At 51.1% G+C, this 23465-nt stretch overlaps 1 protein-coding gene across 4 annotated transcripts in view; it reads right to left on the bottom strand.

Annotated features, from left to right (window-relative positions):
• Positions 1–18534, bottom strand: part of CAPZB (capping actin protein of muscle Z-line subunit beta) — a 148086-nt gene extending 129552 nt beyond the window's left edge. For all 4 annotated transcript variants that reach the window (XM_077972131.1, XM_077972150.1, XM_028838792.2 and 1 more), the window contains exon 1: positions 18433–18534. Coding sequence is in view for 2 of the 4 variants with exons in the window: in XM_028838792.2 (XP_028694625.1) it covers positions 18433–18435 (3 nt within the window). In the remaining 2 variants the exon portion in view is untranslated. The remainder of the gene's footprint in view (positions 1–18432) is intronic.
• Between the last annotated feature and the right edge of the window lie 4931 nt (positions 18535–23465).

Here is a 23465-nt window from a genome sequence, read left to right as displayed (position 1 = left end):
TCCAAAGCCCTTAACTCTTTGCACTAGACCAAGCTGCTTCCTTGGCTGATAAGCAGTGAGAGCTGAAACCCAAACAAAAATAAGCAGCACATGTGAAGACTAAATGTTTCTGAGCTGCAACATTTTTAAATCTTTTGAGATCATGGATTACATGTCTAGGTCAGAGTCTTCAGGTTCCTCATGGCGCAGGTGATGCAAGAGGGGCTGAGTGACCTCGAAGTACCACTGAATGGCATCCTGCAGTCACTCAAAACCCGTGAGCCTGGAGGGACCCTGGTGCTCACGTGGTCTGATATGCAAAGAAGAAAAAGAGGCATGGGGATCAGGAAGAGTTCAACATCACCCGGCACATCAGGGGCCAGGATGCAGCCCGAAGTCACACTCCAGACTCCCGGTACAGTGTTCTTCCCACGCCTGCAGCATTTCCCACAGCGTGCTGTGCAGGGAAATGGGGTTTAAGGGAGGTTTTAGAGAGTGTATGGATGAACGCAGTTTAATAACTACCTATATTTAATATTCATAGGAAGAATATAACTAGCACATCAAACATGACTTTGTAGATGTTTCTGCTTAGGAAAAGACTAGATAGTGGTGTGAGGCTCAGGCCAAAGTTTTGTTTTGTTTTTGAGAGAGGGTGTTGTTCTGTCGCCCAGGCTGGAATGCAGGAGTTATTCATAGGAAAAATCATAACACACAGGCTCCAGGGATCCTCCCGCCTCAGCCTCCCAAGTAGCTGGGACTCCAGATGGACCATCACACCCAGCTTTTTTTTATTTTTAGTTTTTTTGTAGAGATTGGGTCTCACTAGGATGCCTAGGCTGGTCCCAAGTGATCCTCCCACCTTGGCCTCCCAAAGTGCTGAGATCCACCATGCCTGGCCACTATGGGCACCGAGCCCAGCCCTCAAGCCAATTTTAAGGAAAGCCTTAAATGAATACTAATAAAAGTAGCACACAAATCCAGCAAACACTGTGCTGGTAGACAGCCACACTGGGCTCATTCCTGCAGTGCAGCAGCCTAAAGCAAGAAAGAATAAAAGGAAAGATAAAGCAAACAGAAGGGAGAAGGGAGGGAAGGAGAGGAACAGTCCCCTCCAGCGGCTCAGCTCTTGCACTGAGGAGTGAGGCCCCCACAACATAGCTCATTCTCCCCACAAACTCATCTAGCCTAAGTCACCAGTCTTCTCACCCCAAATGTGCTAAGGTCCAAAGGTCCAAACACTGTGTATCAGCCCAGTCACGGGGAGCAAATGTCCTGGGTCCTAGATACCCTTCAATACCTGCCCCGAGACTACTATCAGAATGGCCTCCCTCTATCCCAGTATCTGGGACAGATATCAGCTCAGATATTTAATCCATTTTCTTGCCTGAGTGATTCAGGTGACCCCATTAAACTCTCTTCCATCTGCTGCATGCTTCCCAGTGCAGAGAGGCCAGAGTGCCCCCCAAAGCCTCCCCATTCACAAGCGCCCAAATGACCAGGGCTGTTTTGGTTTAAAGCACAATTTGGGTTCACGTAACACCTCATTATGCTTCCCCAACACCTGTTTCCACACCAGCATCAGATGCTGGGAACTAGAGCTTGAAAACACTGCAGGGCTGCAGAGCTCTCAAGAGCTGTGCCCATCACACCCCTGCAGAGCCTAAGAATGGAGCCCTCGGCCAGGCGCAGTGGCTCACCCCTATAATCCCAACACTTTGAGAGGCTGAGGCAGGAGGATCCCTTGAGCCCAGGAGTTCAAGGCTGCTGTGGGCTATGACTGAGCCACTGCACTCCAGCCTGGGTGACAGAGGGAGACCCCATCTCCTAAAAAGGGGCCTGGGCACTGACAATACGAGTTCCAAACTATGCATAGACTAAGACGCTGAAACAATATATTGAAAGGTTAACAGTGCTGCTGGCAAGCTAAGATTACGAAAGACTTTTGTTTCTTCCCTCTTTTCAATATTTTCAAACTTTTCCATAATAAACATGCTGGTTTTATAACAAAACAAAAAACACAATAAACTTTTATTTAATGATACTATCAGGTTACAAAGGGCTCCCTCCTGGTGGGGAGAGGGGTCCCTTGCCATTGGTGCTCACATTCAACCAAGCCCCATCCAGCCCACTCCACTAGGCTGGGAGCCTTTCACTAGCTCGGGTCCCCAAGGCCTGGCACCTAGGAGGCGCTCAGGGAATGATGATACATGGGGGTTGGGGGTGGAGTCATGAAAAGGAAGTCAATGATAAACTCTGAGATATCAGCTGTGCGGCAGGGCAGGGTGGAGCAGGGCAGGGCGCAGCAGGGTGGGGAAGGGCAGGGCAGAGCAGGGCAGGAGAGCATGCTGAAATAGAATAGGGTAAATCAGAGCCTCCTTCCACCCAGGACTTCCTTCTCAGCATGGCCCTGCCTCCCACCCAGCCGCTTTGAATGCTCTCCCACCCCTCACTCTTCTGGCTCCTCCGAGTTTAAATTAGTCGGTTCCCCAGCACCCGCCATGCCCTCCTGGGCCTCTGAGTCAGCACATGCCATCTCTCTGCCTGCCATGTCTCTGGGCCCACCTCTCCTCCTCCTGGCAAATGAGCCCTCTCACCTCCGCTTCAACAAAGTCGGTCCCGTGGAACCCATGCCTTGAATTTCTCAGTCAGACGCCTCCTTCAATGCACGGCTGTGCTCAGACACAGCCCCTGACAGTAATTATCTTCCATTCTACAAGTCCATCCGTCTGTCTGACTGGTCCCCACCAATGCTCTCCCTGTAGTGATGGCAAGTACCTTTTCATGCCCACCCCCAAGCAGGGCACACAATATTAATCAATGTCTCTTTGAATGAATGGACAGGGAGACGGGTACGAAGGCCAGCAGTCGTCAAAGGAAGCTTGGCGGCGAAGACGAGATGGAGCCAAGCCCTGAAAGGCAAGAGGGAAAGACACAGGCAGGAGGGAACAGGCAGGGAAGGGGGAGCCACGAGCTGTGGCCAGAGGCAGGAATGCGCCATGAACTGGTGGTCGCCAGAGGATTGCGGGTGGTCTACAGATGAACATCTTTTATAGCAGTAGATGACTCTATGTTTATTTCAGCGTGTACTTTCTATATATGGCAATTGACATTGTTTTTCGTTCATGGTAAGGACAAGGTTTCCTTCCTAAATATTTTAAGTTAAAAAGTGAAGAAACTTAAAGAAAAAGTTAATAAATAACCGTTCTGGCATAGAGATAAAGATGGCAAAAACCATGAGTTAACCTTAGAACAACACATTTTTGCAGGAAGGGAGTCCTCTCAACTTGGCCAGAACACGGAGATTGAGGAAGTGAAGTGAAGCCTGCTAGGCAGGGAGGATGAGTCAGCTCAGAGGGCTCTGGGGACAGGCAGTGAGGCGGCGGCCACCGAGAGAGCATTTGTCAGAGCAAAGTGACTGGAAGAAAGTGCGGAGAGAAAAAACACTCCACACTCTCCCTCCTGGGGACTTATCTCAAGGAAGGCAGACACTCAAAAGGAGAAAAACAATACACACAGACACACACACACACACGTCCACTGCAAGTAACAGAGAGCACAGTAAAGGGCCTGCAACTTGTTCGCTTCTGTAATCCCCACAAGCACCCAGGTGGCAGGGGGAGGGGGGACTTTTCCGCAGAACCACGAGCCCGGGACAGACGGACGACTGTGCTTCACTTAACACTAGCACATCTTCCAAACTACGACACCGTCTTCACATGTCACATTTTAATGGCTGCATTCCATTCCATTGTGGCTTGAGCATAGGAGTTTGAGATCAGACTGGGCAACATGGCAAAACCCCGTCTCTACAAAAAATACAAAGATTGCTGGGTGTAGTAGAGCACATCTGCAGTCCCAGCTACTCAGGAGGCTGAGGCTAGAGGACTGCTCGAGCCCGGGAGGTGGAGGCTGCAGTCAGCTGTGATCACACCACTGCACTGTATAGCCTGAGCAACAGCATGAGACACTGTTGCCAAAAAAAATAGTCCATTGCATAGATGTGCCACCGTTTTTTACCAACTGTTGGACAACCACTTTCTCCAGTGTCTTGTTAGTACGATTCCTGTCCCTATGTACCCCACAACACAACATGACCTACAGATCAAAGGGACCTGGACTTGAATCCGGACCTTTCCTTAGATTTCTTCTTGAACTCAGGCCATTGGCATTCTGACTGGTTAACCCAATTGCATGAAGCTCTCTCACAATGTCCTATTTGGAAAATGTGGTCTTTCCACGCATCACCAGAGAAGCATGTTCAAAGATGAGCTTTGAAACAGGCCTAAGTTTATGTGGCAGAAAAGAATCACTCAAGAATATAGAATCCAGATTCTAGAGTGTTAGACACAGGACCTAATCCCAGTGCTCCAGTGGCTTACTGTGGGACCTTGGTCAAGCCCCAAACCCCTGTGGACAGTAGAATTCCATGACACAGCAGAGACTGAGGGCAGAGACTTTAAAGTCAGAGCAACCGGGTTCAAGTCCTGACTCTGCCACTTATTAGCAATTACATAAAGTCTAAATTTGTATCACTCTAAATTTACATAAAGGCCTAAATTCACAGGATCCCATGCTTAGAAGGATTCTGGGAAGGAAACGGAATGGTGCATGCAGAGGACTAGGTGAAGTGCACGAGAACCAATGCCAGTGCTACCACCTGGCCTGCCTTCCTAGCTCTGAGGCCTGCTGAATGCTAAGGCTGAGGTGTGAGGTGCTTGTATAGTGACCCCCCTTTATCCTCGGGGGATACCTTCCAAGGCCCCCAGTGGATGCCTGAAACCTTGGATAGTACCAAACCCTATATGTACTATGTTATTCCCTACACATGCATACCTATGATGTTTAATTCATAAACCAGGCACAGTTATTATCAATAACTGATAACATAGAACAATTCTAACAATATACCATAATAAAAGCTATGTGAATGTGGTATTCTTTTCAAAATACTGGACGGGGGTTGATGGCGGGTGACTGAAATTGCAGAAATCGAAAACTATGGAAAAAGGGGGGATGATGATACTTGTTCCAAAACGAGGCCCATCACCTAAGGCTTGGAAATCCCTCTTTCCCCATTTGTTTCCCTTTAGATTCTGACATGTAATGAAATTCAAGTGGGAATTTTATCAGTTAACCCAATGCCTCAAACTGACGCTGGAGTAAGAGTCAAGCCTCTCAAAGCACGCGGAGCACATCGCCCAAGGGTGGTGGGCTGAGGATCCCACACTCACAGTATTTACATGTCCACGTTCTGACAATTAGTCACATGATGGGAGGGCCCTTTGTTGGAACCACGGCAACCAGTTCTTGTCTGTTACGTCAAGAAATGCTTCCTCATCAACCAATAGGCATCTAACAGATAGTATGTAACCAAGATAAAAGCAGGATCCTGGAGGAAATTCCCAGGATTCTCCTACGTGCTCTCCATCTGGAATACAGAAAGCTCAGAAACCATGGGCCATCAGCACACAGGGAAAACCAGTTCTATGGTAGGCAAAAGGACAAGGATATTCTAGTTACAAGGTTGATAAATGCCTCTGGATAAAGTTACTAGAGGAAGGACACACGAAATCAGTGTTGAAGAAAATGCAAAGCCTGTTTCCCAGGAATATCACCTAGTGCAATGTAAGATGAAAAAGTAAAAGAGCTTGTCATGAACTGAGGACATGGAGACCCTACTCATCTTGCGGGCAGGTGTTGCCATCTACAGCCTACCTCTGAGGTTAGGGATCTCTTTCAACACCTCTGGGTGGCTCAAACCCTCGAGGCACGAACTAATAACCTGTCGGTTACGCAGGCAGGCCAGCAGACTGTGGTCTCTGTTCGTCCCTGGCTGCAGGTGTAACACAGCCAGGGCATGGAACCAGCTGGTCCTGAGTGTGAACACCAGCTTAGTCAATGACAGCTTTATCCTCATACTATGCTCCATTATTCCAGAGTCTGCCTAGATGTGTGCAGAGATGAGGAGGAGAAAGGGAAGTGAAGGGCAGGACTATGCAGTACTCAGGGACTCAAAGGTGATTCCAGACCCTGACTACTGATTAGAAGCTACTATGTAGATAATGAGGCTCCCTTTTAGATGAAGAACGGCAACTATTGTGCTTTCATTCTTCCCCCATTTTAAGATGGGTTCCAAGTCATCAAAGCAAAGCTGAGGCAGCCACCTAATAAATACTCCACTTTCAGCTGCAGAAGTTTAAAAAACTCTAAAGAACATCTGTTACAATCACCAACATAAAGCACTTTCCCCCGTACATGAAAATGACATCCTTGGATCAGACTCCATGGTGTCTGTGAGGGATGAGTTGTAGAATCTGAAAGGAATGGCTTGGAAGGCCATCTCTGCCCCTTCTTAGCTGTGTGACATTATACAAGGTATGTTTTAACTTCTCAAGGCCTCCATATCCACATCTGCAAAATGTGGGCATGCCAAGGCTATGGTAGTGATTGTATAAAATAGTACCCACAAGGTTCAGAGGCCAGCCTAATCCAAGTCCCCTTGCATGATAACCCCCATAAGCAGAAGTGCAAAGGCCTGATCAGCTGAAAGGAGCAGCCCAAGGGCAAGCATCCTAGGGCCTGAAAGTCATGATCTCTCCTTAGTGTGATCACCATGACTTGCATTTTAGATTTACAGACTCCTTCAGCACAGAGACTTTTAGACCTGGCTGGGCACGGTGGCTCACACCTGTAATCCCAGCACTTTGGGAGGCCGAGGCGAGTGGATCACCGGAGGTCAGGAGTTCGAGACCAGCCTGCCCAACATGGCGAAACCCTGTCTCTGCTAAAAATACAAAAATTAGCCGGGCATAATGGCATGTGCCTGTAATCCCAGCTACTCGGGAGGCTGAGGCAGGAGAATCACTTGAACCCCAGAAGGTGGAGGTTGCAGTGAGCTGAGACCGCGCCATTGCACTCCAGCCTGGGCAAAGAGAATGAAACTCTGTCTCAAAAAAAAAAAGAGAGATTTTTAGACCCAATCCAATGGTGTTAATAGCATGACAAATGATGGAATTCCTATGGACAATCACAAGCCTGTATTAAATGTCCACATGGGAGGACTAAGCTATAGCATTTTATGTACATTCTTTTTTTGTTTTTTTGAGACAGGGTCTCACTCCGTCACCCAGGCTGGAGGGTGGTGGTATGATCTCATCTTACTGCAACTTCTACCTCCCAGGCTCAAACGATCCTCCCACCTCAGGCTCCCAAGTAGCTAGGACTACAGGCTTGTGCCACCATATTTGGCTAATTTTTGTATTTTTTGTAGAGACAGGATTTCGCCATTACCCGGGCTGGTCTTGAACTCCTGGCTCAAGCAATCCACCCGCCTCAGCCTCCCAAAGAGCTGGGATTACAGGCGTGAACTATCGCACCCGGCCCTATTCACAGTATTCTTACTTAACCCTCTTGACAACCCTGTGAAGAGAACAACAGTATTTCCATTTTGCTGCTCAGGAAGTTGAGGCTGAGACATGAAGTGACGAGGTTCAAGCCCGCACAGTTCATAAGCAGCCACAGTGGGGTGTGGCTCTGGGCGGCTCCTTTCACTCTACTACCCCAGGCTGCCTTCCAACAAGCCCTGTTTTTCTTCCTGCATTCCTTTATCTTGCCCCCTCCTTAAACCTAAACCTCGACACTTCACATGCCTTAGAATCAAACACCTGCCCTTAAAATGAAATATCAAACCCTGAGGCAGGGCAGCTTGTAAGTACGGGGCAGTTTACCAATGCAAATGGGTTAGTAGAAGTTGAGAGTGCCTACGAAGACCTGCCACCTTCACAAGAGGAGAAAATGGACCAGAAAATAAACACAGTACCTGTTGGAGGGTGTGGGGGTGACAAGGAGCATCCAAAGGCACCATACTTTGGCTGCCTCAAAGGCACTGGGTACCAAATGTAACTGGCACGCCTGGGTGGGCCACTTACATCCAGAGAAAGAAAAAAATTAAGTTGTTTTCCAGAAGAGTGACTTGTATTATCACCTGAAACAAAAGCACCAATTCAAACAACTTGTTCACGGAGAGGCAGGTGCATGGTCTGTGAGGCCCAGAACTGACAAGGACCTGCAGGGACCTATGGAGGAAGCAGGAGATCAGGCGTCCACACTAAGTCCAAGCTCCCAACACAAAGCAAAGGGAGTGTCCACATGCGAAGACCCTTTCGGCTCTAATAACACACTACGAGTCCATGTCACTGATTATAACATCGTGTTGTGGTTAATGTTAACAATTACGGTTAACCCTTGCCCAGCTTTACATGTATTAACTCATTTAATCCTCATAAAATCTATCAGAAATACCTAGTTTTAGGCTCATCATTTCTTAGACAAGGAGATGGAGGCACAGAGTGAAGGGAACTGCCCCAGTCTATAAGGCTTGGACCTGAAGCCAGTCTCTCTGGCTCCAGAGTCTGCCCTTCGCTGGCCCTGGACTAGGAATCATGACTGCCTGAGATCACGCAGAAACTCCAAGAAAGCTACCCGTGAGACTTCGGGCCAAGCGCTCAGCACCCACCACGTACAGAGCCTTCAGTAAACGTCAGCTGTTTTTAGGATCACTGCTCCCACCACAGTCCAACCCTGACAAGGCCAGCACCACTGGGGCAGTCCTGAGCAGCAGAACCCCTTAAGACAGCACTGCCCCATCTCGGGGGCAGACCCCGCTCGGCTCCTCTGTTCTCGACTGAGAGCCTGACACTGAAAACTGGGTAGGCCCTAGCAGAAGGCCAGGCTTGGCCAAGAGCTCAGGCCCAGAGATCTGGACGTGTCTAGTTCACAGTGGAACTGCCCGGCCCCAGGGTTTAGTCTATATTAGGTTGAACCACATGAAAGGCTGATAATTCAACCTTTTTTCACCTAGGAAAACGGCAACTTCATACGGTTCAACCTAATGGAGGGAGGGACACTTACACTTATTAAGGACCTACTGGACATTCAGTCATTCATCTAACACCTGTAGAGCACTGGCTGTGTCCAGGCCGGTGTGTAACACTGTTTCAGCACCCCCAAGACTGACAGCCAGGATTTTTCATCTTCCCTCCTAAGGATAAGAAACAAACTTACCAGGCAGAACAAGGGTAACCAACTCAACCTGCCTGAGCTCAGGTAACTACTAAAACAGGTCAATTTTGGCCAGGCATGGTGGCTTCATGCCCATAATCTCAGCATTGTGGAAGGTCAAGGAGGGAGGATCCCTTGAACCCACAAGTTCGAGACCAGCCTGGGCTACAAAGACTCTGTCTCTAAAAAATAAGTAGATAGACAGACAGGCACTGTGGCACATGCCTGTGATCCCAGCTACATGAGAGGCTGAAGGGGGAGCACTGCTTGAGCCGAGGAGGTCGAGGCTACAGTGAGACAAGATGGAACCACTGCACTTCAGCCTGGGCGACAGAGTGAGACCTTGTCTCAATCAATCAAACAGGCCAATTTTGTCTTTCCCCTCAGAATCCCTGCATCTTACACTGTACATGGTGTCCAGGGCTGGGATGGGGCTTTACGGGAAAAAGCCAAAGGATCCCTGCAAGGCTTTGTCACCCAACAGTCCCCACGGAGGGCTGTCACAATGATTAAGATGTGCTGCTGCCACTCACGTCACAGGCAGGAGGAGCCAGGGACACTGACACTACTGCACGAAGAACTGTCCTGCCCAGGAGGCCAAGCCGCACAGCGGTCGACGCTAGGCTAAGACTATGTCACCCTTTCAGCTGAGTGGCTATCTTTTGGAAAACAGACTGCGGTTCACGAAGTTCCATCTCCTTGCATTTCAATAAGTGGAACCGAAAAAACCTCCTAAACAAAACCCAGACTTCTTCAGCCACTGGGGCTAGACGTCGTACAGGGGAACCTCTCGGCCCCGGATTCCTCATCTATAAACTAAGTACCCCCATAGGCCGGTGCCAGAGAGGCAGAAGAGCGGAATTCCATCAGCACGTGTTCCCGAGTGGGGTGGACCTGGACCTCCGTGGCAACTCCCATTAACTAGCTGGGGGGCCTTCAGCAAGTTACTACACCTCTCTGGGCTCCGGTTTCCTTATCTGCAAAATGAGGAAACAGATCTCACAGGGTTGGTGTTGAGAGAATACAGATAATGACTGTGGGCATCCGGTAGATACTGGCAGAAGGGAGGGGCCACTCTGTGAGTGAACACTCAATACCAGCCTACAGACTGAAGGCATCCTTCATTTCATGGCATCCCCTAATGCCTGCGCCATGAGTGCGCTCCCCAAGACCAAGAATGGACTCCGCTTAACCACACCCTAGCCCATCCTGTCTGCCTGAACAAGGTCTCGAATCTCAGGACAACCAGGAATCCACGGCACCCCGTGCCCAGAAGAGATTTCAGGATAGGAGGTGTCTGGAGGGTATACACTGAGAACATGACAACAGCTCACATCGGAAATTCTCAGCAGAGGAACTGAACAGCCAAGCCTGGCCGCTGCTCTTTTGGAGTCTGAGTTCTTCAGGGTCTTAGACTTTTCACACCAGAAGGATGTGGTGGATTAAGGCTCCTCCTTCCAGTTTCTGAGTGCAAAACTGCAACACAGGGAGCCCACTCGTGTGAAACCAACGACAGCCCACCAGGACCAAAGCCTCATGACGGAGAAGCCTTCAGTAGCAACACTCTACCTGCCAATCACTGCTGCAACTGAGAAGGGAAAAGGGTACCATCGGAAAATGCCACTGGCTGAATTATAATTGGAAGCTCCAGCATATAGGGTGCAATGCAAAAGCATCATTTCATAACTTTTCTTTGAAAGAAAGACGGGGGTCTTACTATGTTGCCCAGGCTGGCCTCAAACTCCCAAGCGATCGCCCAAGCGATCCTCCCCCCTCAGCCTCCTGAGTAGCTGGGACCATTGACACACACCACAGCACCTGGCTTACCTTTCTATTTTACCAGGTATATCTATCGTATATACCTGGTAAATACGATGCCTGAATCCACTTATAGAGGGCTCTGAAACAGCACGCCCAAACACTGCTAAATAAGATACCGAGTCTAACTCAGGAGTATCCTGCTGCGTTCAGCACTAGAAGAGGAAGCTGCACAGAGCAGTTGAAGCAGAAGGTGGAAAAGTGCAGGGTCTGAGCCGGTGGTAACAGCTGCTCACAACCTGCAATGTGGTGAGAGCTCTTGAGACCAGAAACACTGGGCTGCTGTTTTCAGCAGTTTGGTGTTTAAACAGACTGAACCCCCTAAGACTGCTCTCCTGGGGCAAGGGACTCTACATCTTGGAGTCTCAGAAGGAACCAGCACCTGCCTTCCAGGCTGGCTGGGAAGTTAAATGAAACACCACCTATCATCCATCCATGTTAACAGAATAACCACGATAACAGGAGATAACACTCGTACTGCACTCACAATGTGCCAAGCATTGTCTACACTTTCCACACAGGAACTCGCTCAGTCCTCACAATCATCGCTCCATGCCAGGTGAATGTCAATCACCAGGGTTGTTGCCTTACATGACACAGGACTACATGACTGGAAACCTAACACTAGAAAGTTGTAGGCAAAGCCTCCTGCTCACAGGCGTTCAGAGATGTCAAAAACATGTGGGGTGACCGCAGGAGGAAGCACGGGAAAACGCAGGCAAGCGGCCTCCCTGCCTGTCTGATGCTGTGGGCCTCCCCACGCTGGTTCTGCACTCACTCCTGAGTCTTTCAGAACTTTGGACATACTTGCTTCCACCCGCTTCCTCCATTTAACCTTAAGACTCGGATGGCATATTCTATCAGGTCTACCTAACTGCTCAGCAGGCATCCACGGAATGAATGACCTGATGGAAAAAATCACTGCAGGCAGCAGAGCCCAGTGCCAGGACTGCCAGGTGGGCCTTGGTTTCCTCACCTGCATAATGAGGATGACAAGAGAATATGCCTCATAGGGCCGGCTGGAATATTAAAAAGTCATCAGTCAAAACTAGCTCCTGGCCAGGTACAGTGGTTCATGCCTGTAATCCCCAGCACTTTGGGAGGCCGAGGCAGGCAGATCATGAGGCCAGGCGTTCGAGACCAGCCTGGCCAACACAGTGAAACCCCATCTCTACTAAAAATACAAAAAGTAGCCGGGCACAGTGGCGCGCACCTATAGTTCCAGCTACTTGGGAGGCTGAGGCAGGAGAATTCCTTGAGTCTGGGAGATGGAGGTTGCAGTGAACCGAGATCATGCCACTGTACTCCAGCCTGGGCAACAGAGTGAGACTCTGTCTCAAACAAACAAACGGAAAAAAAACTAGCTGCTGTTATTCCTACAGCTGCCACACACAGCCCACCCCCCACCATCTCCCTCAGCAGACTGATGTCTTAGGCACCAGAACCTAAGGCTGTGTGCATCAGGCTGAACTTGGTGCCACCTGCAGTCACGGAGTCGCTGGCTGGATGGATCACTGGGCTAACCAGACCGAAATCCCCATTCAGTTGTTAATAGGATCTCAAGGCTTTGCAGACACCACTATCTAGGATTTAAACTGACCTGAAATAGCTGTGTATCAATGATAAACTGTCCAATCAGAACGCCTACATGAGACAGCTCTGGGGCAGACCCCCTCAGCCCCAGAGGTGGTAAATCATTCCGTCTCCCTCTGCCTTTATCTCCTTCCACCATCCCTTCCTTTCCACGCCCACAGCGGCACAGTGGCCAGGACCCTCATAAGCTCACAGGCTGATGCTTGTGAAGGCCTGTCTCCCGTCTCTCTCACCCCCAGGCCTGCTGCACGCACAGCCAGAGGACTCTTCCTAAAATACCACTGCCCTGCCAGCCTCCTCGAATTTCTACCTGCCCTGTCAAAAATTTCACTGGCTCCACACTGTCCCAGATCAAATGCAAACTCCTTAGCTTAGCAACTCAGGCACTCTACAACTCACTCCTGAGACTGAGGCACCCCATGGGCTCACATCTACTCCTTGTCTGACCACACCCCCGACCTCAGTTTTTGTGCCAGTCCCCTTGACCATACCCCACCCCATTCTCTCTGCCTGAGCACGCTCTTCCCAGGCTTCCTTACCCAGCCCCCAAGCCGACCGTGGGCTGGAGTGGTCTGCAGGGCTGCATGGAGGAGGGGGAAATGCAAGCCAGGCCTGCAGGGATGGGCAGACCACAGCACCCATGGGTCCCTGATTAAGTCTTTTCTAGTACTACTTCCTTCCTGCTGCACTTGGCTTTTTGGACACATCCTGCCTCCCCATCCTGGATTAGAGGACAGGGACGATGGCTTCTATTTGTGTCCCTTACTCTGTGGTATGCAGAATAAGACAAGCAACAACCATAGCTACTGTGTGCCAAGCACTGGAGTAAGTACATTACAAATTTCACCCCTACCCCCCATCCCTATAAAATGTTATCTTCATGCTACGGACCAGGAAAACAGACACCGAGGGAATTAGCAGCCTCACTGGCAGTCACATGCTGAGTGGCAGACAGGACTCAACTCCAGATGTGCCCAACTGCAGACACCATGTTCTGTGGAGCAGGGAGCCGCCTCTCAGCTCTCACTCAGTGTTTACGTAGCTGGTGTTCACTAAGTGCCAGGTGGCCAGCGCAAGGTGTGGGGTACTCAGAGGGAAGCAAACAGACAAGGTCCCTGCTCTCACAGAGCTCATACGCTCTGTCCCCAGCCCTGTCTCTCTTCTTCCAAGCCTGGAATAGGGCAAGCACCCTCCAGTCACAGGGGGTTCCACTGGCACAGACAAGGCATTCGGGCCTGACGTGTAGCATGGGGCTCTGGCAACACATGGTGCCCCGCTCACAGCCAGCTTGTCTTCAGTGGAGAAAACAGCCCCAGGCTCTATTAGGGAAGTTGTCCATTCAAGGCACAGCCCAGAGCCAGGCAAACTCCAAAGCAGCCACCAGCAGGCAGTCCGGAGTGGAGAAAAATGGTTTGCTCTGGGGTCAGAAAACCCAATTCCTCCACGTAGTAGCTAGACAGGGACTCACCATAAACCCCTTTGCACACTTTTGGAAAATGGTGATAATAACGATAGTTAATGTTTATAACAACATCATGTGCCAGATGCTACTGGATGCACTTGACAGATACTACTTAACCCTCATTACAACCTTATGCAGAGGTACCGTTATCCTAAGGCAGTCTGGCTCCTAACTCTATTTTCTTGCACTATGCTGCCTCCAGCCTAAAGTTGAACCTACATTGTCAGGCTGTGGTGAGGACAGTTCTAACAGAGTGCATAGCACATGGCTGATGCTCCATAACCATTAAGCCTCCCCTTCCTTCCACTGAGACGTGAATCTCTGAAAGCCTAGGTCTGGAAATGGCATGGCTCTAGCTGGTCCCATTGTGGGTGATCTTGCAGTTGCACCCCCTGGAATTCCACACTGCACCCTCACTGGTGGATCTGCTACAAGGGGAAATGGGACAAGATCCTGTATTTATGGGACCCTCTGCTCACTGCTTCTGGAAAACACAGTGAGTGGGGTCCAACACAGTGAGTCAGGCTGACGTGGATCCGAATCCCAGGCCTGCTGCTCACACCGGTCACTCAAGCTCTCACTCTTGTGAGTAAAATGGGGGCTGGGCTATAACCTAAGTCATGTTTCTGGGTCAGGTCCCTCAGCGACCCAGGTTGGACGTGCTGGACAAAGCGACCCAGACTGGAGAGGCTGGACTTCCACGGTACTGTAAGGTTTCATTTTGGGACCCCAGAAAGCCTTGGCTGTGCAAAGGAGCGAGCGGACTGCGTGCATGTGCAATGCAATTCCAGCCAATGGCAGACACAAGAGCAGGCACACCCCAAAAGGCCTTGGAGTGGAGCCTGGCACCAGCCCCAACTTTCTCTTCAGTTTCCTGCCATAGCTCAAGCAGATGTGCCTGCTGTTACACGAACAAGGCTCTTTCCCCCTTAAACTTTAGGTAACAGTGACATGCTCACCCCTCAACAATGTGAGCCGTGAAGGCAGAGATCCTTGTCTGTCTTGCATCCTCCACACATAAACAGCACAGAGCAGGCACTTGATACACAAAAAGCTGAATTAACATTACCCTGTAGCTTCAGGTACCCCACAACGTGCCTCAGTATTTGCCTAACAATAAGCCTTTCCCAGCCTTGAGGGCAGGCTTCTAATGGGTGAGGCACCTGCCCTGCCACCATTTCCCTGTGGTCAGTCATATGTCCTGTTCCTCGACTCATGGAATGGAATGTAAAAGTATAGGACGTCTGAGTTATAAATAGGAGTATCTGCTTTCAAAGGCATGGCTTATCATTTCCTTAATCTCAAGCCATTGATCGCTGGCTACTTTTTATAAGCATGCCACCAAAAAGAGGCCAGGTGGGCTCAAATGAACAGGGCTGTATAGACAGACAAGAGGGATGTGAGTTGAACAATGTATCTTATCCACACCAAGAGACATAAATGTCAACTATGTTGTTTCACCTTGTAACAATACCAAGTTCCCATCAGCTCCTGCCAGGCAAAACCATCTGTGAGCTGGAGCAGCGATTCCTGAAGGGGCCTCCCTAGTCCACCTTCCTGCTAAAAGCCTCACCATCATCATAACTAAGAATAATTCCCAAGTCAGAAGCTGGAGCTGCGAAAGGAACGGTGCTCTGAAATTGTACAGCACTCAAGCAGTGGTAAGATTATTACCTGCTAAGGGAATGCAAATAAATTCCATCTGCCTATGCATTTTAACTGAGAAGGAGAAACTCATGCCAACAAAAATCATGGCATTCACTCCAAAGTCAAATGCTTTTTAGATTCTCAAGCCACTATTTCCCTCAATGGGTAACAGAGATCTAGCTGTATTCTTTACCATCGAATCTACTGAAAATGAAAAACACGGTGATCTGATTTCATTTCCCTTCAATGCAACCTCACACCACCACTTCTGTCCTACCCCAACCATCTACACTGGCTTAATGGTCAGAGTATTCAAATAGGGGATAAACCTAACAATAAGCAGTCAGAAATTACAAGCCTAAGGGATACGAAGAACAAGTGACTGAGGGAATGAATATGAAATCCAAGCAGGTAAGTTCATGGACACAGACACATCCCAAAGAGAACATTCCAAGTGGTTTCTTTCAATGCCAGGTGCTGTTCTAGGCCCCACGGATACAGCTGTGGAATACACAAGACAAAAATCTCTGCCCTCCAAGAGCTCATTCTGGCCCATGCTAAATATGCCTGTACCACCGTACAGCTCTTTCGCTATAACATGATTTTCTATACAAAGGATTTAAAATACAAACCATGGGCAATAAATACTGCTCCTCCCCCCTTGCCATGTTTGAATATCCCATTCTATGTTTTTCAAACGGTGTCATTAAACCTCCTGACATATAAGCAGCTTGGTACAATGGGAATAACAGTTTAGAGGCTGCCAGATGGGCTTCTACTGACCAACGGTGGTTCCTCCACTGGCTGGGCAATACCTTGAATAAGTCACTCCACCTCCTGAGCCTCAGCTGCCTCATCTATCAAATGCGGACAGCCCCAGAAGGGCTTCGTGTGGATGAAACCAGCTTGTACAGGTGAAGCACACCACAGTGACTGGCAGACAGGCAGTTCCTCCACCCTTTCCAGTCTTTTCAGATGACAGCTGAGTGCAAGACTCCTGAGAAGCTTCAGGTGTCATGTGCTCCTCCTGGGGGACTGGGGCACTTTCCCATCACCTGGGGAGCATCACCGCTTCCTGCCGCATACTTTGTCTTCAGTGCACACTCAGCAACGAAACTTCAGCCCACTTTCAAAGTCCTCACCCAACACTGCCCTGGAGAAGTTGTGCTCCACCCAGACCTGGGGTCAAAACAAGGCCTCCCCAAACAAGGAGTTTTCAGCCAACGTCACTGGAGAAATCCGAAGGCCTTAAAAGTGGCATTGCCCCTGTTTTTAATCAGCATACAGGAAGGTATCAAAAGAAAGCTTAACTCATCTCAACTCCTCACCCTCGTTCAGCAGCAACATCCCTTGACTAAACAAGGAACCAGGGTCCTCATAACACTTTGAGGCCCAAAGCCCACATACAAATATGCTCCAAAAATCCCTTGACCCTGTCAGGAAGTTCTCTGGCCCTTCCAACCTAAGTGCTGGGCCTGTCCTGCGGAATGATCAAGAGGCAGGAGTGCAGGTCTATCTGTGGGGGCCTATGTGAAGCCCCAGGTTCCTCAAAAGTCTGGATAGCATCTGCCTTCTTTACCAAATCAAACACTACGAGTGGAGCCAGCACTCTCCCTCGGAGTTCTGCTCACCTGATCCGAGGGACTTCCATAATCAGCAGTTCCAACCCTTACAAGCTGACAGTTCAGAGGGAAGGGGAGGCTGCGCCTGCTCGGGTGCATGGTGTCCAGGCCATATGCTGGATCCTGGGCCTGCTGGCCCCCCAAGGCCATGGCCTCACAAGGGCGATTGTGCGTTCATCCTTGTCCTGTGGGCCACCCACCCTCAGCCCTCAGCTCCCACTCAGGCCTGGGCGCCGCGGACCCCGGCCCGCCCTGCAGGACGCTTCGCAAGCACAGCACCCACGGCGGCGACCTCGAGAAGGGCCCGCAGCGCAGCGCGCTGCCTTCTGAGCACACCGATGCCCGCCTTTCCCTCGCTGGCTCCCAAGCGGCCTCCCTAGAAGGGGCAACTGAGAAGGCACAGCACCGGGACCACCCCATCCCTGCTGGAGAGTTCCCCTCGCTTCCCGAAGGCTGCAAAGAAGGCGCGCCCCAGGTACAGGGAAGGGTACCCTGGGTCGTGCACGGGGCAGGGGGCAGAACCCTGATGAGAGGGTCAGGGCGGAGACCGAGCGGGGCTGACGCAGGTTACGCTAGGAGTGGCGAGAAGTCCAGGGAAGGGGATCACGGTGGGGAGGGGGCAGTGAGGTCCAGGCGGGGCCATGGGCGGAGGAGAGGAGGTCCAGATTTAAGATCACAGAGGGATGAGGAGATTCAGGCTGAGGCCACGGAGAAGAGGGGAAGCAAACCTAGACCGCTGCAGGAAGGGCTGACCGGGGTCCAGCCTGAGGCCATGGAGAAGGCAAGGGAGGGAGGGAGGCAGCGGCCTAGCCTGGGCCATGGCAGGGAGAAACGACGGCCTAGCCTGGGCGGGAGAGACGGGGGAAAGCAGACCTAGCCCTAGACCGGGGGAGGAAGGGGGCCCACGCCAGGGTCACCGGGGGGGGTGCCTGGCTGGGGCCACGGTTCGGGAGGGAAGGTCTAGCCTGGGCTATGGGAGAGACCAGCCTGGACACAGAGGTGGTGAGTGGGACTCCAGCTTGTGCCAAGGGCGAGGGCTGGGAGCGGGGGCAGGGTCACTGCCACCCAAGTCGTCCGCGCCGGCGGCACCCTCCTGGGCGGGGAGGGACCGGGTCCACCCAGGGTCCGGGACCCCGCCCCTCCCCCACCCCGGGAAGCCACCAGTCCTGGGCCACGGATGGGCCGGGGGAGGGGGACGCGAGTTCCGGAGGGGCCCCCGGGCCGGGGAGGGGGCCGTGCGGCCTTTACCATGGTGGCGGCGGCGGCGGCGGTCCCGGTCCCGGCGTCAGTGGCTCTCCCCCCCGCAGCAGGGCCCGGCGCTTCCACTTCCCCGGGTGCCCAGGAGTGAACATCCGGGTCAGCGCCCCCCTCCCCCCGCGCCGGGCCGCCGCCACCTTCCTTCCCCGCCCCGGCCCGGCCCGGGCCCGCCCCCCACGCCGCCAGCTCGCGGCCAATGAGCGCGCGGGACTGCGGCGATCGCCAAGTATGGAGAGCGGCGCGGGAGGCGGGCACCGACGGGGTGCGGGGGCGGGGTCTGCGCGGCGGGGCGGGGAGCGGCGCGGCTCGCCTGCCGGGGGTTCCGGGCTCGGGGTACGGGGCTCGGGCCGGAGGGGTGTCCGCGCTGTTGGAGGTCCAGTACCCGACTCTGGGCCTGCAGCAGCGGGTGTCGGCGAGGGAATCGCGCCCCACAGTCCCCGCGGACGGGGATGCGGAAGGCACCGGGGCTGTGAGGCGACCGGCCCTCTGCGCCCCACCCCGTGCACGCGCTCACTCCTGCGGCGCACCCGGAACTGCCGCCGAGCGGAGCGCGGCCCGGCCCGGCCGGGCCCAGCCCAGCCCATCCCAGTACGGGGCGAGCGCGCCGGTAGCTGGGCCGGAGCCCAGCGCTGCCGCTCGCTACGGCGGGACCTGGAGCGCCGCGCTGCACCTGAGCCCGGGCGGGAATTCAGGAGCCTCGGGCTGACACCATTTATTCAGCACCTACTATGTACCAGGCCTTGTTTAGGCACCGGAAGATAACAGATGAATAATAAGACATAAAGATCCCTGCCCGTATAGCTGCAGACAGAATAGCTGTGAGGATGACACAGGTAGAGATTAGAAAATTAAGTTCAACAGGCCCGGCGCGGTGACTCACGCCTGCTATGGAGGCGAGGCACTTTGGGAGGCCGAGGTGGGCCAAGGCCAAGAGATGGAGACCATCCTGGCCAACGTGGTAAAACCCCGTTTCTACTACAAATACAAAAATTAGCTGGGCCTGGTGGTGCCGACCTGTAGCCCCAGCTACCCGGGAGGCTGAGGCAGGAGAATCGCTTGAACCCGGGGGACAGAGGTTGCAGTGAGTCGAAATCGCGCCACGGCACCCCAGCCTGGCGACAGAGCAAGACTCTGTATCAAAAAAACAGCACTTTGGGAGGCCCAGACCGGCGGATCACGAGGTCAGGAGATCGAGACCATCCTGGCTAACACGGTGAAACCCCGTCTCTACTAAAAAATACAAAAAACTAGCCGGGCGAAGTGGCGGGCGCCTGTAGTCCCAGCTACTCGGGAGGCTGAGGCAGGAGAATGGCTAAACCCGGGAGGCAGAGCTTGCAGTGAGCTGAGATCCGGCCACTGCACTCTAGCCTGGGTGACAGAGCGAGACTCCGTCTCAAAAAAAAAAAAAAAAAAAAAAAAAAATACAGAAAAGAAAAAGAAAATTAAGTTCAACAAATGCTAACTGTTATGAGTACTGTTGGATGTGCTGCAGAGAACCATTCCATTTGCCCAGACGGGCTTCCTCTCTCCACAAGATGACTCAAGTTTCTCTCTCCCAATCTCTCTCTCTCTCTCTCTCCTCTCTCTCTCTCTCAATCAAATATTTGTTGAGCTTAGTCTAGGTGGCAGGAAACCTGGATTGCTAATAATATCTGCCCTCCGTGGCCTGTTTGCTTTGGTTAAATCAAATTAGGCGATCTGTGAGGGGATGGTAAACAGTACGGATGACAGGAATGTTTCCCTGAGCCAGGCCCTGTCCTCAGGGAGCTCATAGACAAGTAAAACCTTTCACAGGTAGCCACTGGCAGAAAAAGCATACGGGTAAGTCTCGCAAGAACGGTATTGGATGAGTATTACAGGAATTCACAGAAGAGAATGGCACAAGTAGTAAGTATTTATTGAGCATCTGCTATGTGCCAAGCACTGTGCTAGGCTCTGGAAATACAGCAATGAGCAAAACAACCCGAGCTTGAGTGTTGTCAGGGAGACAGTCGGCCACCAGGCAAATACAGTGTCCGAGGCCAGGCACAGTGGCTCACGCCTATAATCCCAGTACTTTGGGAGGCCAATGTGGGCGGATCACGAGGTCGGGAGATCGAGACCATCCTGGCTAACAGGGTGAAACCCTGTCTCTACTAAAAATACAAAAATTTAGATGGGGGTGGTGGTGGGCGCCTGTAGTCCCAGCTACTGGGGAGGCTGAGGCAGGAGAATGGCTTGAACCGGGGAGGTGGAGCTTGCAGTGAGCCGAGATCGCGCCACTACACTCCAGCCTGGGAGACAGAGTGAGACTCTGTCTCAAAAATAAAATAATAATAGTAACACAGTGTCGGGTAATGATTAGAGATAATGAGAAAAATTCAAGCAAGCAAATAGGTAAGCAGGCAAGGCCTAACTTAGCAGTATTTGATCATATAGCTGAAGGGAAGGAGGGAGCAAGCCATGTGGACAGCAGAGGCACAAGGAGCAGCAAGGGTAAAAACCCTGAAGGTGGGACTGTGCTGGATCAGCACTGGTGTGTTTTCAAGGGACAGACAGGAGGCCAGTGTGGCTAGCCTAAGTCCAGCAGGAGCTGAAGGGCAGAGCCATGACAAGATCTGACCTAGGCTTTAAAAGGATCATGAGGCTGCTGTGTCCTGAATGGACTGTAGGGGGACTAGGGCCTTAGAAAGACATTTCTATATTGAGGATATTTATTTATATAAAAAGCACTGATATGGCGCATCCTATGTGATGAACACTGTTAAGCACCTTACAGATAATAAGTCATTTAATCATGACAGAAGCCTGAAAAGGTAAGGAGCTTGCCCCAAGGTCACACAGCAGAGAGATGAAGCTGGCTTGGACCAGGGTAGTAGCATTGGAGATGGCAAGAAGTAGATAGTATTCTAGATATTTCCTGATGTATTGGTGGTAGGCATGAGAAGAAAGGAATCAAGGATGATGTTAAGATTTTTTTTCTTCTTATAAAAAGACTTTGTCTTTTTGTTTGTTTGTTTTGAGACAGTGTCTCAGTTCTGTTGCCCAGACTGGAGTGCAGTGGTGCAATCATAGCTCACTGCAGCCTCAAGACCCCCAGGCTCAGGTGATCCTCCCACCTCAGCCCCCTGAGTAGCTGGGACTACAGGCATGCATCACCCTGCCCGGCTGATTTTTTTGTAGAGACTGAGTTGCACTGTTACCCAGGCTAGTCTCGAACTCCAGGGCTTAAGCAGTTCTCCCACCTCAGCCTCCTAAAGTGCTGGGATTACAGGCATGAGCAACTGCACCCAGCCAAGACTTTGTTTTTTAGAGCAGTTTTAGGTTCACAACAAAATTGAGAGGAAGATATAGAGATAATCCACATATCCCTGCCCTACATATGCAGAGCCCCCCCGAATTGTCCCCATTCCCCACTAGAGTGGTACATCTGTTGCAATTAATTAACTGCATTCATACATCATGATCACCCAATAGTTTACATTAGGGTTCACTCTGTTATACACTCTATGAGTTTGGACAAGCGGATAATTACATCTAGCCACCATTAGAACCATCATATGGAATATTTTCACTGCCCTAAAAATCCCCTGTGTTCCACCTCTTCATCCCCCTGCCCCCTAGCTCCTGGCAACCACTGATCTTTTTACTCCATAGTTTTGCCTGATTCTAAGATTTTTGGCTTAACACTGCATGGATTTGCCATTTATTGATCTCGGGAAGACCGTAGGAGGAGCAGGGTTTTTCTGAGGGGAGGGTTGTGGATAAGAGGGAGCAAGTTATGTTTGAGATGCCTATTGGAGTTTTTTTTGTGTGTGTTTTTTTTTTTTTTTGAGATGGAGTCTCACTCTGTCGCCCAGGCTGGAGTGCAGTGGTACAGTCTTGGCTCACTGCAGCCTCCATCTCCTGGATTCAAGCAATTCTCCCACCTCAGCCTCCCAAGTAGCTGGGACTACAGGCGTGCGCCACCACACCCAGCCGATTTTTGAACTTTTAACAGAGACAGGGTTTTACCATGTTGGCCAGGCTGGTCTCGAACTCCTGACCCCGCCTTGGCCTCCCAAAGTTCTGGGATTAGAGACATGAGCCACTGCGCCCAGCCTCCTACTGGAGATTTAAATGGAGATGTCAGGTGGGCGTGGTGGCTCACACCTATAATTCTAGCACTTTGGGGAGGCGGGTAGATCGCTTGAGGTCAGGAGTTTGAAACCAGCCTGGTCAACATGGTGAAACCCTGTCTCTACTAAAAATACCAAAATTAGCTGGGCTTGGTGGCACATGCCTGTAATCCCAGCTACTGAGGAGGCTGAGGCAGGAGAATTGCTTGAACCCAGAGGTGGAGGATGCAGTGAGCAGAGATTGCGCCACTGCACTCCAGGCTGGGTGACAGAATGATACTCCATCTCAAAAAATAAAAATAAAAATAAATAAATGGAGATGTCAAGTAAGTAATTAGATATGGAAGTCTGGATTTGGGGGAAGAAGTCAGAGCTGTGATAAACTTACGAGAACTGCTGGCTAGTAAATGGCATTTAAAGATATTTGAAAGCACAGACATCTTGATGAACTCACTTCATGGGTGAATGTAGAGAGAAGAGGTCATGAAGATAAAGAGGAACCAGCAGGAAGACTGAGAAGGAATGACCCGTGTGGCAGGAACAGGACCAAGAAAAGGTGGTGTCCCTCTTGGATGCCAAGGGATGGAGGCCAAGCATGAAGGAAAGTTCATTCATTGGACAGATCACTCCACAGATTGGCTGCCCATTGCTCAGATCCTGCCCCTAGATCCGTCAGCTATTGCTATGAGCGTGGAGGCACGTGGCGTTAAACATGGTCATCTACAAGGGGTTGTGAATTGGTAGACAGGCACTGTAAATTTTTTTTATTTTAAATTTTTTGGGCCAGGGATGGTAACCAGGCATTTTTGGCCAGGCATTCCTGTAATCCCAGCACTTTGGAAGCCTAAGTGAGAGTATTGCTTAAACCTAGGAGTTCAAGACCAGTGCAGGTGACAAAGTGAGACCCCTGTCTCTATAAAAAAAATC

Source organism: Macaca mulatta, chromosome 1, assembly GCF_049350105.2.
Source record: "Macaca mulatta isolate MMU2019108-1 chromosome 1, T2T-MMU8v2.0, whole genome shotgun sequence".
NCBI lineage: Eukaryota > Metazoa > Chordata > Mammalia > Primates > Cercopithecidae > Macaca > Macaca mulatta.
Note: the sequence above shows the minus strand (reverse complement) of the source record. Positions and strands in the feature narration are given on the sequence as shown.